This window comes from Manduca sexta, chromosome 17 (assembly GCF_014839805.1).
Source record: "Manduca sexta isolate Smith_Timp_Sample1 chromosome 17, JHU_Msex_v1.0, whole genome shotgun sequence".
NCBI lineage: Eukaryota > Metazoa > Arthropoda > Insecta > Lepidoptera > Sphingidae > Manduca > Manduca sexta.
The window spans coordinates 12,822,132-12,837,167 of NC_051131.1; the positions used below are offsets into that span (position 1 = coordinate 12,822,132).

Consider the following 15,036-nt stretch of genomic DNA (forward strand, 5'->3'; position numbering starts at 1 on the left):
TTGACGGCAGTAAATTGACGCGCGTTCATATCATATGTATGTAATATAACTATCTTTATTTATGAGTTCATAACAAAGTATACATTCATTCGTTACATTCCTGGTCGTAATAAAAGGAATTTTCTTTAAGATGTACATATATCCGTCTTTTTACATTATAATCGAATGATAGCTTTGATAGCCGTATAAGCAAGAGTTAGAAATCTATTATTGCTTCATATCAGCCCTGTATTATATACTGTGCCACTGTTGGGGCTCGGGCCTCCTCTACTACTGAGAGGGATTAGGCCTTAGTCCACCACGCTGATCTAGTGCGGATTGGTAGACTTTACACACCCTCGAAATTCCTATAGAGAACTTCTCAGGTATGCAAGTTTCCTTACGATGTTTTCCTTTACCGTTTAAGCAAGCGATAATTCACAACTTATTGCTTGAATAGATTATATCGTGATATAGTTTTAATAAACCCCAATGACGCGATTAATGGCTGTTTGGGGCTAATCTATAAAAAGCATATTTTTCCATAATTTTATAATAATAAATAATAATTATTAAAATATATTTTAGTGTTGCAACTAGAAAACAGTTTCTGAGGCGCTTATAATAATCCGAGGGGACTGTTTCTCTTGTCCTATGATAAGTTACATTTAGGTTTTTTTATACGTGCACGTTTTAGCAATGTGACGCCTCTCTCTGCACCTGATGGTAAGTGGAGTGGGGTCGAATAGAATTACGACTGACAAGAGATGATTACCTCTCGACGGTCGACACAATTATGCAGGCCTGTTGGAACCGGATATACACAGTCTAATCCCGGAACAAGACACACTTACGTTGGCCACTATGGCGGCTTTTAACACCTTGTGTACGGCGGTTGCTATCCGGGCGGATATAAAATATATCTTACCACCATCAAGATCTATGTATTCGACACTCATTTATATAAAAACACACTTAGATACAGATTATAGACCCACTTAGCCCCATTTGGTTAACCATTTAGCGATATTAAATACCATTTACGGACTTACTTGGGGGACATGCGATCATTTTAGGATTATATCTGCCCTTATAGATACGAGAATTAATTTACGTAGTCACCAGTTTATGAAGACCTCTGGCAATAGAGTAAACATTGCAACTTTCTCACGCGACTCTGTATACAGAGTGATATTATTTATAAATAATAACCACAAGACTATTTTGTAACTTTGAAAATGATATTAAACTTTATCAAAAAGTAAATGAATATTATATGAATATAATATATATTTTTTATACAATAATTGTGACAATTATTTTGACAAGATTTAAAATTTTTCATGTAAGAAGATTCATAATGCTTTTATAATTATTATGGGAAAAAGAAAATAACTGGATTCATTATATATATTTTTATCATCTTTTTAAAGATTTACAATAATCGACTACACACTACACTATCACCTGTATCAATAAGAGGGGTCAAGATACACTGGTCATGTTATTAGACTCGTTCTTTGAAGGATTATGACCGTTGCACCGTGTCCGAGGACTAGGGGATGTTTTTGCGTAATTAGTGGTGCACGTGACCATTTGACGATAAGTGGTGACCATTACAAATAGTACGTCATAAACTAAAGTATTTGGTGGTAATGGTCATGCGGATTATCCTTCTTAAAGGAAATTGTTTCGTAATTTTTATTAGACTGAAACATGTACTCTATAGACATAGAAATAAGGTTGATGTTTAGAAGTTTGTAATTAGTTATTTGGCCTGTCTGCGTACATAGGAATTTTATTATTAAAATACTGTTTACATTTAACATTTATTATGTGGAATGTCCTCTAAGTCTATTAATTCTTTACGGCATAATTATCTAACCCGTATATTGTCAAAAAATAAAGGTGAAATTGCCTTAACAATCGTACTTCAAATCAAAGAAGGAACGCTTTCCTTTCCATAGCTAAAAAAATATCCCTACCACATGAATTCCCAATAAACATGCGAAAAAAGGTAAGGAAAAGTACATAGATTCCATCATAGTAAATAAGAATTTAATATCATTTCCCTCGAATTTTTCAGCCAAAACGAAAAAAGGGATGACCATACACCGAGATTTGATATTAAAAGAGGGTTTGCATCACAATAGAAGCAAGTAGGTATTCAAAACGTCACGGGAAATGGAAAAATCAAAATTCACAGCTGACATTCAAACTGATAAATAGGGGGTACAACAATGACCAAATGTTGTCGAAACGTTACCGCCATTGTTGCACCACTTTTTGTTACTTAGCAATGATTGTTTTACTGGGGGAGCTTTGTTGTACTTTTAATTTACTACCTATTTGAGGGTTGCAAATTCTAGGAATTGAGGTAGTCAAACATTAACATTGCATGGTCATAAATTACTGACATAAAAACACAATTTTATGAGTAGGTAGAGTATGAAAATAATACTCAACCAGATAATGTAATACTATGTAAACAACATTGCAGATCTATTTGTTTGGCATGAAACCAGATATTTCTCCTGCCTTAGAGTAAATCAAGTCTCAATTCGCTGTTGCGTCACGTTAAAAATATACAAAAATCTAGTAAGTAAATATTCTTATACACAAATTGTGAAGGAAAACTCCGCTACGAGGCCCAAGTCTTACGTTACCCTAACTTTTATATTGAAAAATGGGGGAACGAACAACGTAGACCGGCGAAATGAAATATTTTGAATATTTGTATTTGATTCCTCTTAAAACTCCATACTTAGACACCGGTAGCAAAAGAGCTGCCCATAGCCAGTGTTTGGAATATAAACGTTAAAAACGAGAGATCATTTTATACTGGTCATGATTGTTCCAAAAGCTGGGGTCGTCGAATTTTTAATACTGCAGTTTAGACATTATTTGCCGAGGAATTTCATGCTGTGTTTAACTTTGGATGGGTGTTTCTTTATTTTATTGTTAATTGGAAGGGTGATGAGTCCTGTTGGTCTTTATTTAGCTCATCGTTTTTACGATTGTATTCTTTACTATCACAAAGAGATATAAGTGTCAATTCGGACGTAAAGAGTAATCTTTAAAATTTCTGATTCGATTCTGAAAATTCTTTATTGATGAGAAGGTACATTATTTCAAAACTTTACATATTTTTTCCCATTAACATTATTTATCATGAGAGAAGTAACGGAAAAAAGTCAACAAAAATTTACAATGGAGTAATTAATAGTTAATTTTAAACATGGACTTTGATATCGTTATTTTCTTTAATTGTACGTCGCATAGTTATTTATTTTAGATCGAATAGAATCTATGAACGAAGAAAAAGATACACAAAGCGAAATCGGATGAAAGAGTCGGTAAAGGTTGACTGCGCAGAAACTATGCCAATCGGTGACATCCCAAATAAAGGAAGGTGTACTCCAAACGAACGAGAATCCATGTAGAGATTAATTAAAGCAGATGAAACGATAGTATCTGGCAAAGAGGGAATCTGGGATCTGCAAATTATTATAGTTTTCTTTTTAAATATGTTCATATATTGTACATTGATACATACATGATTAACACCATTAATTATTTCGATTCTTAATAAACTTTTAAGTTGGTAAAAACTGGTTTTCGGATAAGTAGAAAGTTTTAAACAACTGGGTAGGTTGAAGGAATCATAACTATTACTGTCTTAATAAACGAAAAAACGTGTATGCAATATTACACCTTATGAGAACTGGCCTAAAGCACTTTACGTACTGTGATTCCTGTAGTACAATTTATATTGATAAACTCACCTCCAGGGCGGAAGATAAAGACGCCTTCTCCTGTTTCAAAGTTTCCACGCGACTCTTGTACTGCAGCAGCGATCGGACAGTGTCTTCCATCCTGCAACAAAGAATATATCTGTGTAACTATGTATAGTTTTAAAAATATATATGTATCCATAAATAACAAGTAAATAAAACCGGAGGACCCTTAGCTCAAAAGTAGTTACAAGACATATTGTTGAACAATTTAAGATCATTATGAAGATTGGTTTCGATTTAAATATTTTCGAAAGTAGTTTCTGATACCTTTTAAGCAGCTATTGTGTTTACAATACAAGAGACTATATAAAAATTTACTAATATATGTATTTTACATAAAAAATTACTTAATACGATTGCCTCAAGCCTGACGTTGCAAAGTTCAAAGCAACAAGAATACACCAAAACCTTCATTACGTAGATGGATCAATCTTGCGGATGCGAACGTAATCTCTGGCTGGATTTGCATACTATGCCAGAGAGGGATGAGGGATATTTTTCTTTGCGTTAAAAGAGATAGGTGAGAGGAAGCACTCTTGAACATCGTCGCCACTTCATTAGCGTGCGACATCCGTTTGTGGCTCTGATAAATGTCAACTTGGTTTTATTTTTTTTATGCTTAAATAGTTGCCAGTTTAAAATAAAGGTGTTTCGAGTCATTGACATACTCTGAAAGTCTATTTTTTTAGATAGACAGTTAACTAGCAATCACACGTATTTACTGTCTCTGACTATCGGAAACGATGTAGTGATCTAGATCTACTGATTGGGTTAATATTGCTCAGTAGAATATACTATAATGCATTGTTGATTTTCAATCATTTTTGTAGTGTTCAAAAGGGATTACAATAAATATATATAAAGTACTTCATTCGACTGAAGGATTCTTCTTTTATAATAAAAAGAAATATCACAATCTTAGCACTTAATTTAGAACGACTGCATTAAAAGTGGCGCAAAGGCTCAAGTCTTTGAAGCCGGCTTTGTAGATAATTCTTGGACAAAAACCTCAGAGAACAACCATTTTAGCCCGTTTTAATTATTAATACCCTGCGAGAGATTAAGGATTTAAATGTAGAGTTACGGGTTTAAAAGCGTGTTGTTTTTAGGTATTTACATTTTATAATGACTTCAAAGAAATACATTATATTATCTACATAGTTTTATATACAAACATAGTTATTGACTTAGCAATACGAAATATTACTAGGGTTCATTTTATTTAACTTCAAACTATTTAGAGTTCGATATCCAAGGTTAAAAACTGCAAACATTTGAAAATCATTTTAAATTCCAATGGAAGAATATTTTCTAATTGCAGATTACTTATGATGCGAAATTTATACCTAATGATATTCGTTGGAATCCAAAATTAAAATGTTTATAGTTTTTTTTTATTTTAATCTGGTCTCGAAATTGTGCTTCATAGACTTGGTTAGACGCTCTAAAATAAAGTGAAAATGACATCGTTTAGAAGCACAACTAGATCCTTTCCTGGCAGAAAAGTTAAAAAAATATTTAATCAACGAATGTTAATGAACGCCATCAGATATAGAAATAATTAATACGATTGAATCCCCATTGTGAAGTTAAAATGCTTATTATGCGAAGCTCTGAAGGAAATGAATCCGTTCCTTCAACAGATATCCACTGAATGGGAACTTTTGAATAACTCTAAAGCGTGCTCCTTTGCAATGAAGACATTTTTACAATTTAAATGTTTTGGATTAATATATTTTCGTTATTATGTTTGGTTTTTAAAATATACGATTGATTTTTTATTAAGTACTGGTAAATGAGAGAGGTTTAAAGGTAGGAAATATCAATATGGGTATTATTTCAACCTATATAAGATGTTAAAATGTAAATGATCACCTAACAAATTTTTAGTTAAGAGATACGTCCAGATTTAGACTGTCAGAACCATATTAACTAGTATTTAATAATATGTGTTAGAAAGAAAAAGGCATGCTTTTAATGATAAAATTAAATATGAATGCCGATAAACTTTTAGCCGATATTATCGATAATATATGGCAGTGGCGAAAGGTCCATATAACACCATTCCTGCCGGCTTACCTTTTATAATTTGTGTAAAATTATCATTAGAAAGATTTGTAGATCGCAGTTATGTTATATTAAATAAAATACTTTATTTATCACGTACGAACAAAGTTGCACTTATGATATGTCAAAACAATGTATAAGAATAATTATTATCATTTCTGAATAACACTCAAGACCACTTATATAACTATGGATATTTGAAATTAGGGATAAAATTCTTATGGAATACAAGGCATAAGGTGAATAAAGTAGCCAGCTCGGGTTGGCAGGTAGGGGGAAATATAAGGCTAACCCGTCGCGATCCTCACCGGTGAGGATATGAGCCCTAGTCTAGCTTACCTACCAGATATTAGTATCTATATAGTGTGTCGGCTTACCTTTGGACACTGGTAATTGGTATTTTATACTAATTTAACATCCTCCCTAATCACTGTAAAATATTATCGCTCTGTTACATCGCAGAGTTGATAAAACACCGGCTCAAAAATACCCGGAAAAAACCTAATGACGTCAAAATTAATTCTCGCCGAGCCGAAAATTGTTCAGCAGTTTTTCGCGAATTTCCCACGTGGAATATCACGGATGTTTCGGGCTAGGGTCGACCCAACTTCGGCCGTCGGCTTATTACATTGTAATTTAATGTTTTGTTTTTGACGAAGGTTTTCGGGCGTTTACTGCGCTCAGTCACGGCATATCGACCGGGTATATTTTGATTAAAGTTTTCACCTGTTGGTGTAATGCAATTAATGCGACACGCGAGGTGTGGCCAGTGTGTTAGACGACTGACTTAAAATAAACGCCTATGTATTGTAACAGAAGTACCTATAGATGTGATATCGACCAATGATAATATGGAAGGAGAGATGCATGGCGGGGCGAGGTGGTCAGGCAGCGGACAGGAGAGGGGATAATATAAATTGTGGTGCGGTTAAATAAAAATACTAGTTTGCATTATTTGTTTCGGAGAAGTAAAGTCTACTCATTCGCAAGTTTGTTTCATTGTTATATATAATAAATTGCGGAGATCCTTGAAACTTTTTAAATAATATAGATTAGTATAGAAAATACACCGTCATCAAATTGTTATTGTACAAGTTGTGCGTTTGGTGGTTATTGTTTTACTGGAACCATAGGATTAATGTCGACGTCTCGTATTGTATTAAGGTGTTAAAATACTGGAATAGATCTACAAACTTATCATCTAAGAGTAAACAAAATGAATCCAATGTCAGATTTAGTGTTATCAAGTTATCAAGATCAATCATAGCCACACTATATCTGACACAAAAGTAACTCTACGAACTCAAAACTTCAAATCGCTTCTACACATTAACTTCATGCGAAATTTTATTTTATTTACCTAAAATAAAGTAAACCCTCTCATATTCATTTAAGTGAAGAAAACCCATTGTTAATACGAACACAAACGTATAAAGCCGATTTGAAATTTACATTTATTCAGCTATTTTTCTGACTGTACACAAAAATCCTCGCATAGGATGCTCACGTGTTTTTATTTTCATTACCACGGGTATGGTACGCAGATCCGGCGCGACAAATTACAGTCCACCCTTGACCAGATGGGCGCTCGTAAATCTTGCCTATTAAAACCGTGGGTACACCTTTTGTGATGACGGAGGGAGGGGGGATGAGGTGCGCGTGTTTAAAAATATGTGTATGAAGAGAGTAGTTTGAATAAGTGCTGGTAGGATATACTTTATATCCGCCTGGATAGCGACCACTGTACACATTGTTAAAACCCGCCATATTGGCCTATGTATGTGTGTCGCGTTCCGGGGTCAGCGTGTGTATATCCGGCTCCAACAGGCCGGCATAATTGTGTCGACTGTTGAGGGGTAATCATATCTCCTCAGTCGACATTCTATTGGACCCCGCTCCACTTACAATCAGGTGCAGTGGCTCACTTCGCCGTGCATGTTTAAAAAACCTTCAAACCAAAACACTATGGACTATTTCATGCAGTAGTGTTCTGGAATTACTCATAGTGCATGAGATTAAAGAGTAAATAACATTAAAATGAATAGTGTAGCATGGCATTGCATTGAATAATATCAGAGTTTCCGGCGAGCGGAAGCGAGGGGCAGTGCTTGTTTCATAAATTAAACTGTCCATTTCTGTTAGCCCTTTGCATGCTAGCATTAACAAACATTGATTTTTGGAGAAGTAAGAAGTAAGACTAAGCAGTATATATAATAATAATAAAAATTGATTGTTACAGAAAAAAAATAAAAGATGACATAAAAAAAAATTACCTTAAAACAGTAAAACAATGTTTATGTCGATCACAACTATGTATACATATCCAGGGTCATTTTTATATTGTCTAATAAATAACACTATATACTTGTGTTCATGAAAACAATACTTTACCAAAAGTTATTCTAATCATAGATGTATATAAAAAAGTGTAAGTTACGCACAAAATAAATATTAATAAAAGTAATTTTAACTTTACATGCCCTAAAGCCACTATTACGTTACAAAGAGAATTTGTCGGAGCGGCAACATCATAGTTTCGGTTAGAAATACACTTACACAAATCATATTCGCACTAATTACAAAATAATTAAGAATAAGAAAAACTAAAACCGGAATTTTTGGCGAAAGTATTTGTTATTTACTAAGGATTATTGGCACAATGTCAGCAAAGGTGAAGACGAGTATATGATTCCATTTAGTAACGCAATATCAAAATGACCCTGTATAACACTTAGGATATTTTCAAACAGCTATGCTAAAAGCATCGAACCCGGAGCTCTAACCGCCGGCGTATCTCTAAACCAATGAGCCGATTGATGAAACGATGAAAAAACGAACAAAGGTATCACACGGTCTGGTGGATGACGTGGTTTAGGTAATACAAATAGCCCAGCGATACGGCACTAACTAGGTACAAAGCAGAAGGTTGGAAGACTGTGGTGGCGTGGTTGTATTGCATGCGTGGTACGGCAGCACTCTGAAGTCCCGTGTTCGAAACCTGGGCAATGTGATACTTCGGTTTTTCTGCTCAGTATCAGCAGGGTCTGAAATTTGTGCCCGATATGGCGATAGGCTCGCCCCCTATCACATATGGGACGGAACACTTGGCGAAAAGTGGGTTTCCCGATTGCGCCTCTGTATACCTCTTCGGGGATAAATGCGTGATGTGTGTTGTTTTTTTGTTTGTTTATAAGGTTGCAATTAAACTATTGCACCTGATAAGTGGAGATGGGTTACGCTAGTGTCAACGGACGAGAGATGATTACAACTCGGCAGTCGATGACATTGATGTCTTAATTCGGCCATATGATTCCAAAACAAGGTTTAAGTATATTAAGATATTCTGAGCTTGTTGAGAAACTAAGTATTGAAGTATATTATACTTATATGTTAAGAAGAAACTGTTATAATGCTAAGTTTACATTGAAATACAAGGTTCGCGTAGTACATCATGAGCTTTAAGTATTAGATATCTAGAAAACGGCTAGTACTTTTATTTATTTTAATTATTATTATTGTTATTTCTTTTATTTTTTTTATCACAGTCCATATAGCAAATAACGATTAATCTAACTTATTTTGCTAGTAGTGGCAACATAATCGTGCGGCTGAGGCTTAAAAAAGAAAACCTGTGCTAAGAGAACCTGCAAAATTTTCATCACCTTTTGACATTGTGTTTTTAATTTTTTATAGACTTAGATGAGCAGTGATCAGTCATCATCGCCTTTTCTCTACTATTCAAACAAAACACAATCCACAAACTCTTTCGTCATCTACATTTCCCAAGAATAATTTCTATATTTCATCAACCGCAGCATTCGGGGCCAATTTCCATAACGCAGCTAGGCTGTCGCGTCAAACGGCCTGTGTAATGACGGCCTAAGTCAGCCGCAGGTGTACCGACCCACTTCGGTTTTATTAAAAATGTAGGCTCGTCACAGAGTTGCGAATGTACAGTATTGTAGCTTATTATAATATATTATAATACAGTATCAGGCATGTATTATATATTGTCCCATTGTTGGTCACGAGTCTTCTGTATTAATGAGAGGGATTAGGCCTTAGTTCACCGCGATGGCCTAGTGCGGATTGGTAGACTTCACACACACTCAATGTTTTTATAGAGAACTTCTCTGGTATACAGGTTTCCTCAGGATCTTTTCTTCGCCGTTAAAGCAAGCGATAATTCACAAAGAATACACACATATTTTTTTAGAAAAGTTAGAGCTGTGTGTCCTTTGTTTTGATCTTGCGGACATTCGTCTCGACAATCCGTTCCACACGTTGATAATATGCTAGAACTAAATTTATGGCTAGCGTTAACAAACGTAAAAAGGTGTCTCGTCTAAGTTCCATGGTGCAGCGATATTTTAGGCAATATTTTGCGCTTTATTTATTTATAAGATAATTATAGTCGCCATAATAAGCAAGCATGAGCCTAAAGCTGTACCATATGCAGGGCCGGAAATTTTAATGTTAATTAATACGTACCCACTTTTCTATTCTCTCTATTGTATGCGGTCTAATTGCTAGCACGAACAAAAGAATTACATAAAAGGTAATATTTGTTTACACATTTTTCCGTCGAGTACGGTATTAGTTTTATTTTTAATTCTAGGTTAATTAAAGTGTAACAAAGATATAATTTCAAATTGAAACCGTTGCATTTCAGAACTGATAAAATAATTTATCAGAGGCGAAGTAAAATAAGTAGGATGAACAAAACATTACTCGCTAAATAACTATGAACTTAAAGGCTATTCACATAAAAATTCAATTCAATCAGCGTACCTAAAAAATGAGATACGTTAAATCCTTCGATTCTCTCACATGTCATACTGTACATTCCCATACTGGGCCCAGTAAGTCGGTTACCCGGAGAATAGCTTACATAAACTGTTGTGTTGTAAATTTATACGAGTCGAGCCTACGAGGTGTTTATGGCGGGAAAATTTCGAGGGTTGTAAAAAATTGGGCCGCCATATTAGTAGGTATGTAGTGAGTAATAAAAGTATGTCAAAGGAAGTTAATTGACACAGGACGACTTAACGCGTGATGACAATTAGAAATACAAAAAACAAAACTTATAAATTTGTTATTTTTTTTTTATACGAGCAGATAGTAAGTGGAATGGGGTTCAATAGAATGTCGACTGACGAGACATGATTACCGCTTGGCAGTCGACATTATTATGCCGGCCTGTTAGAACCGGATATACACAGGTTAATCCTGGAACGCGACATACTTACGTGGGCCTCTATGGCGGGTTTTTTTCACTTGTGTACGGTGGTCGCTATCGGGGCGGATATAAAATATATGCTACCATTAGCAAATGTTTTCACAATATGGTACGTTTCAAAGTACTAAATTAAATTAATATTGGTTACAAACAACATGGCAACAGTTGCTCACTATTACAAGGTTTTCTTATATTTTTCGCACAAATTGAATAATATATCTATGTCTTTAGTGACAATTTCTAATAATCCCAAAAGATAATAATACTGGACCCGTGATTTAACGTCTTATCTAATTATTACCAACACGAAAATTTTAAATATTTTATTTTCTAATATAAGTAAAAATTTACATATGACATAGTGATAGTAAGCCATCGGCTTATAGACTACTGCTTAACGACAACAGTTGTTTTTTTTAAAGCCAAAGGCCTCGCTTCTCGATCCTTAACAGCAAACCTTTAACCTATCAGCGAGTTTACACACGACGAAGGCCATCGTGTCACAGTGGAATTAAGGCAAATAGCTGCCGGCAACTACGAGGGTTTGAGGCCACCTTTGAAGGATACTGGGGCAGCTTTGACGTGGAGCCTTTCCAGACTGTTCAATAGCCTGAGGGATCTCTATTAGGGGAAGTTGGTAGTCAGAAATCTGCCTTTTTAGCAAAGTGACATACTGCACTGACGGTGTCAAAGTGAATTGAGCGAAACTATACCTTGATACATGCTTTACCTATTCTTTATGTAACTATGTAAAAAAAAAGTAAAATCATTGAAATATGTTTCGTTGGCGTAATTCTGTTAGGGTACGACTGCAGTCCTGAGGTCTTGGGTTCGATTCCCGGGCCAGAAAAGTGATATCGTGTTTTCTGCTCAGTATCAACCTGGACTTTAGATCTATGCCTGATATGGCGATAGGCTCGTCACCTTTCACATTATGTGACGGAATGCACGCTGGGGAAAGTGGGTGCACATGTTACGCTTCTGCCTACCGCTTTGGGGATAAAAAGTATGAGTGTGTGTAATTGATATATATGTAACCTGTCTTCATAATTACCGTAAGGCGAAACAAATCAGAAATAGATTTTAGCATTCTATGAATAGCTTTGTATCAGAAACGGTCATTCATCAAAACTAAGCCATAGTGCAGTGGATCGATGGCGAATGTGGGTCGGTGAATGAATTGATTTCTAAAAGTATCAATGAACTCTTGTGAGTTGTTAACGTCAACCCAAAGCGTTCAAAAGGGGTCAGAAGATGCATAAGTATGCAACACAGAAACACCTTCTACTTTTCTGTGTAATTAATCCGGCTAAATTAGTACAGTGTTAGTAGTGGCTAACCGTCAACTAATTGAACTTAGGATGTAACGACTGGCTAGAATAGACAATTGGGATCATTGAACTCTCACAATGATTGTGAGTTTATACATTAACTAGTTGACCCGACAGACGTTGCCCCGTCTTAACTATGAATGTGCAGCGCGCATTTTGTCAATCGCTGACAGTTATTTCAAACAATTGAGAGTTATATAAAACTAATATTTTCGTTAAATTTTCTAATTTTCCGCGCAATTTTTTGAATTCTTTCTTTCATAAGAACTTTCTCCTGAAAATAAAAAACACGACAAAAAAAATAGTGAAATTGATCCAGCCGTTCACGGGTGTTGGCGTGACCACGGGAAATAGATAGATGATATAATGACAAACCTAAACACGATGTTAACGATGTTAAACATGTTCTAATATCATATTACCTATCTATACTAATAAATAAAGCGGAAGAGTTCGTTTAAACGAGCTAATCTAAGGAACTACTAAATTAATTTTGATATTTTCTCGAATAGAAGCTACATTACTCTTAAGTGCTATAGGTTTTTATTCCGCTGAAAATATTTATCCCGGAAAAACTTTTTCACACGGAGCCGCAGGCAAAAGCTATCTACAACATTTGAAAACTAAACCATGCTAGTGAGTTTAAAATCTAAGGGCTGTAAAGTTCATCTTAAGACCTACATATCAATACTCAAAATCCATCTTTAGGTTACTGTACGCGAAATAAGTTCAGATCAAAAGGCACGCTGAAATATTATTTACAAGGGCGCTATTAAAAAAATGCCGGTGGAACTTTATAGAACAATGGAACAATGAGTGGCGTAAGCCCATTTTCTCGTGTGGAGCACGCTTTTAGTGAAAGCGTTCGCACCGTATGCGCCCGTCCTCGAACTGGAGGATGGGGTGGGCGCCACTGCGGGCGGGTAGCGGGTTATCGTTCAGTAACAGTTAAATAGTTTATTTGAATTCGGATCGATATTGTGAAAAGAGTTGTGAGCTGATGGATAATGTAAGATTCCTTAGTTTTTTTTTAAATTATTTTAGCATTTTTGCTAATGCTGTGTTTTTCTAGATCTCTCGTAGATGAGAACATCGTATGTATGTAAACGATATTGTTTTACTGTGTTCCTTATGTCTAAGGTCGTAGAGTTTAGAAATGTAGCCCACATTTCTAGCCAAATGACCGAACATGTTTATGATGTTATTTTGCCGAGCATTGAAAACCTTAAAAATATTCTTCGAGGGCTTTTATTCCTACATTTTGATCATTGATTAATTTAATTAAATCGTTGTTACTACCCATATCTATCCTGCGATGTTACTTATATTGTAGGAATACAACGTGCAATTTACTTCCTCCTAACTCCTATGTCGTTGTGGTTTTGCAACATATTCTTAATGACATTGCTTTTATGCTTATTGAACGAGTTTGCACTTTGCAACATGTGTGTCCATTATTGGTGAGAAAAAGTTGTGGCGCCACTGCAAGCGATTCGCGGAAAATTACTCGCTGTAAGATTTTAAAATATTTTTAACGAGCAAAAATATGAATACTCGTATGTTGAACTTAATTGACGTTTCACATTTTCTTTGCCCTGTGGAATGTGGGAATGCTCACAAACACAAAGGAATGGGTTCCAGTCTTGCTAAGCTGTAATTTTAAGTAATGGCCATGCTATGTAATATTTATTGTATTGTTTGGTATAATTTTGACGAATTTTAACTACTTTCGTGGGTTAAATAAGTTATGGTATATAATTCTGAAAGGTTTAGACTGTAAAATCTAGTGTAAGTTTTTATATAAAAGCAATTTTGGATAATTCTAAACGTTGGTTTTCATCAAAATGTTTATCTGCTTTGTATCTATTTTAACCGACTTCAAAAAAGTAGGAGGTTATCAATTCGATGTGTACTTTCATAACAAAAAAACGATCGATGAGCATCAGGGTTTATTTACTGAAGATATAACAGCGTCAAAATAGATTAATATTTTAACTACCATAAAAATCCGAAGCATATACTGTTTTTGTATGTTTCGATCGAAAACAATGTTAACTCGCCACATCTTTTGAATTCAACCACATCACATCGCGGTATTTGCAGCGTTAGCCCTCAAACCTACTCCAGAGCGCTGACTAGGCGCTGGTTAGGGGATATTGATATAACGATAAGTACCTTGTACGTTGCACGTTTCACTCGATTCACTTACTAAATAGAACAAATTATTGTTTTTCTTGTTTTTTATCGCTGGATGCGCGCATCTTATTAATAAGTCGATCTGGAAATCTTTGGGAGAGGCCCATGTTCAGCAGTAGACATCCTGCGGCTGATGATGTTGTTTTCAGATTTGTGAGTAGCGTGTTAGAAATGATGATGAAGTATTTATCCTCAAGTGTCAATAAAGGTGTATCTAATGAGTCTTTTTTACGAATGTAAAGATTTATGTTGGAGTTGTTATTAGGAAATACATGAAAATAATGAAACTTTACAACTGCCTCAGTGGCGTAGGTGTATTATGGTACGATTGCAGTGATGAGGTCTCGGGTTCGATCCTCGGGTCGGGCAAAGTGATAATGGGTTTTTTCTACTCATTATCAATCCGGAGTCCGGAGTTTGTGCCTGA

The 15,036-nt window shown here is 35.2% G+C and overlaps 1 protein-coding gene across 4 annotated transcripts in view; it reads right to left on the reverse strand.

Moving 5' to 3' along the window:
- The window catches only part of LOC115450491, a 475,244-nt gene that overhangs the window by 24,759 nt on the left and 435,449 nt on the right, over nt 1-15,036 (reverse strand). For all 4 annotated transcript variants that reach the window (XM_037439712.1, XM_037439711.1, XM_037439714.1 and 1 more), the window contains exon 5: nt 3,765-3,855. In XM_037439712.1, coding sequence (XP_037295609.1) covers nt 3,765-3,855 — 91 coding nt within the window. The remainder of the gene's footprint in view (nt 1-3,764; nt 3,856-15,036) is intronic.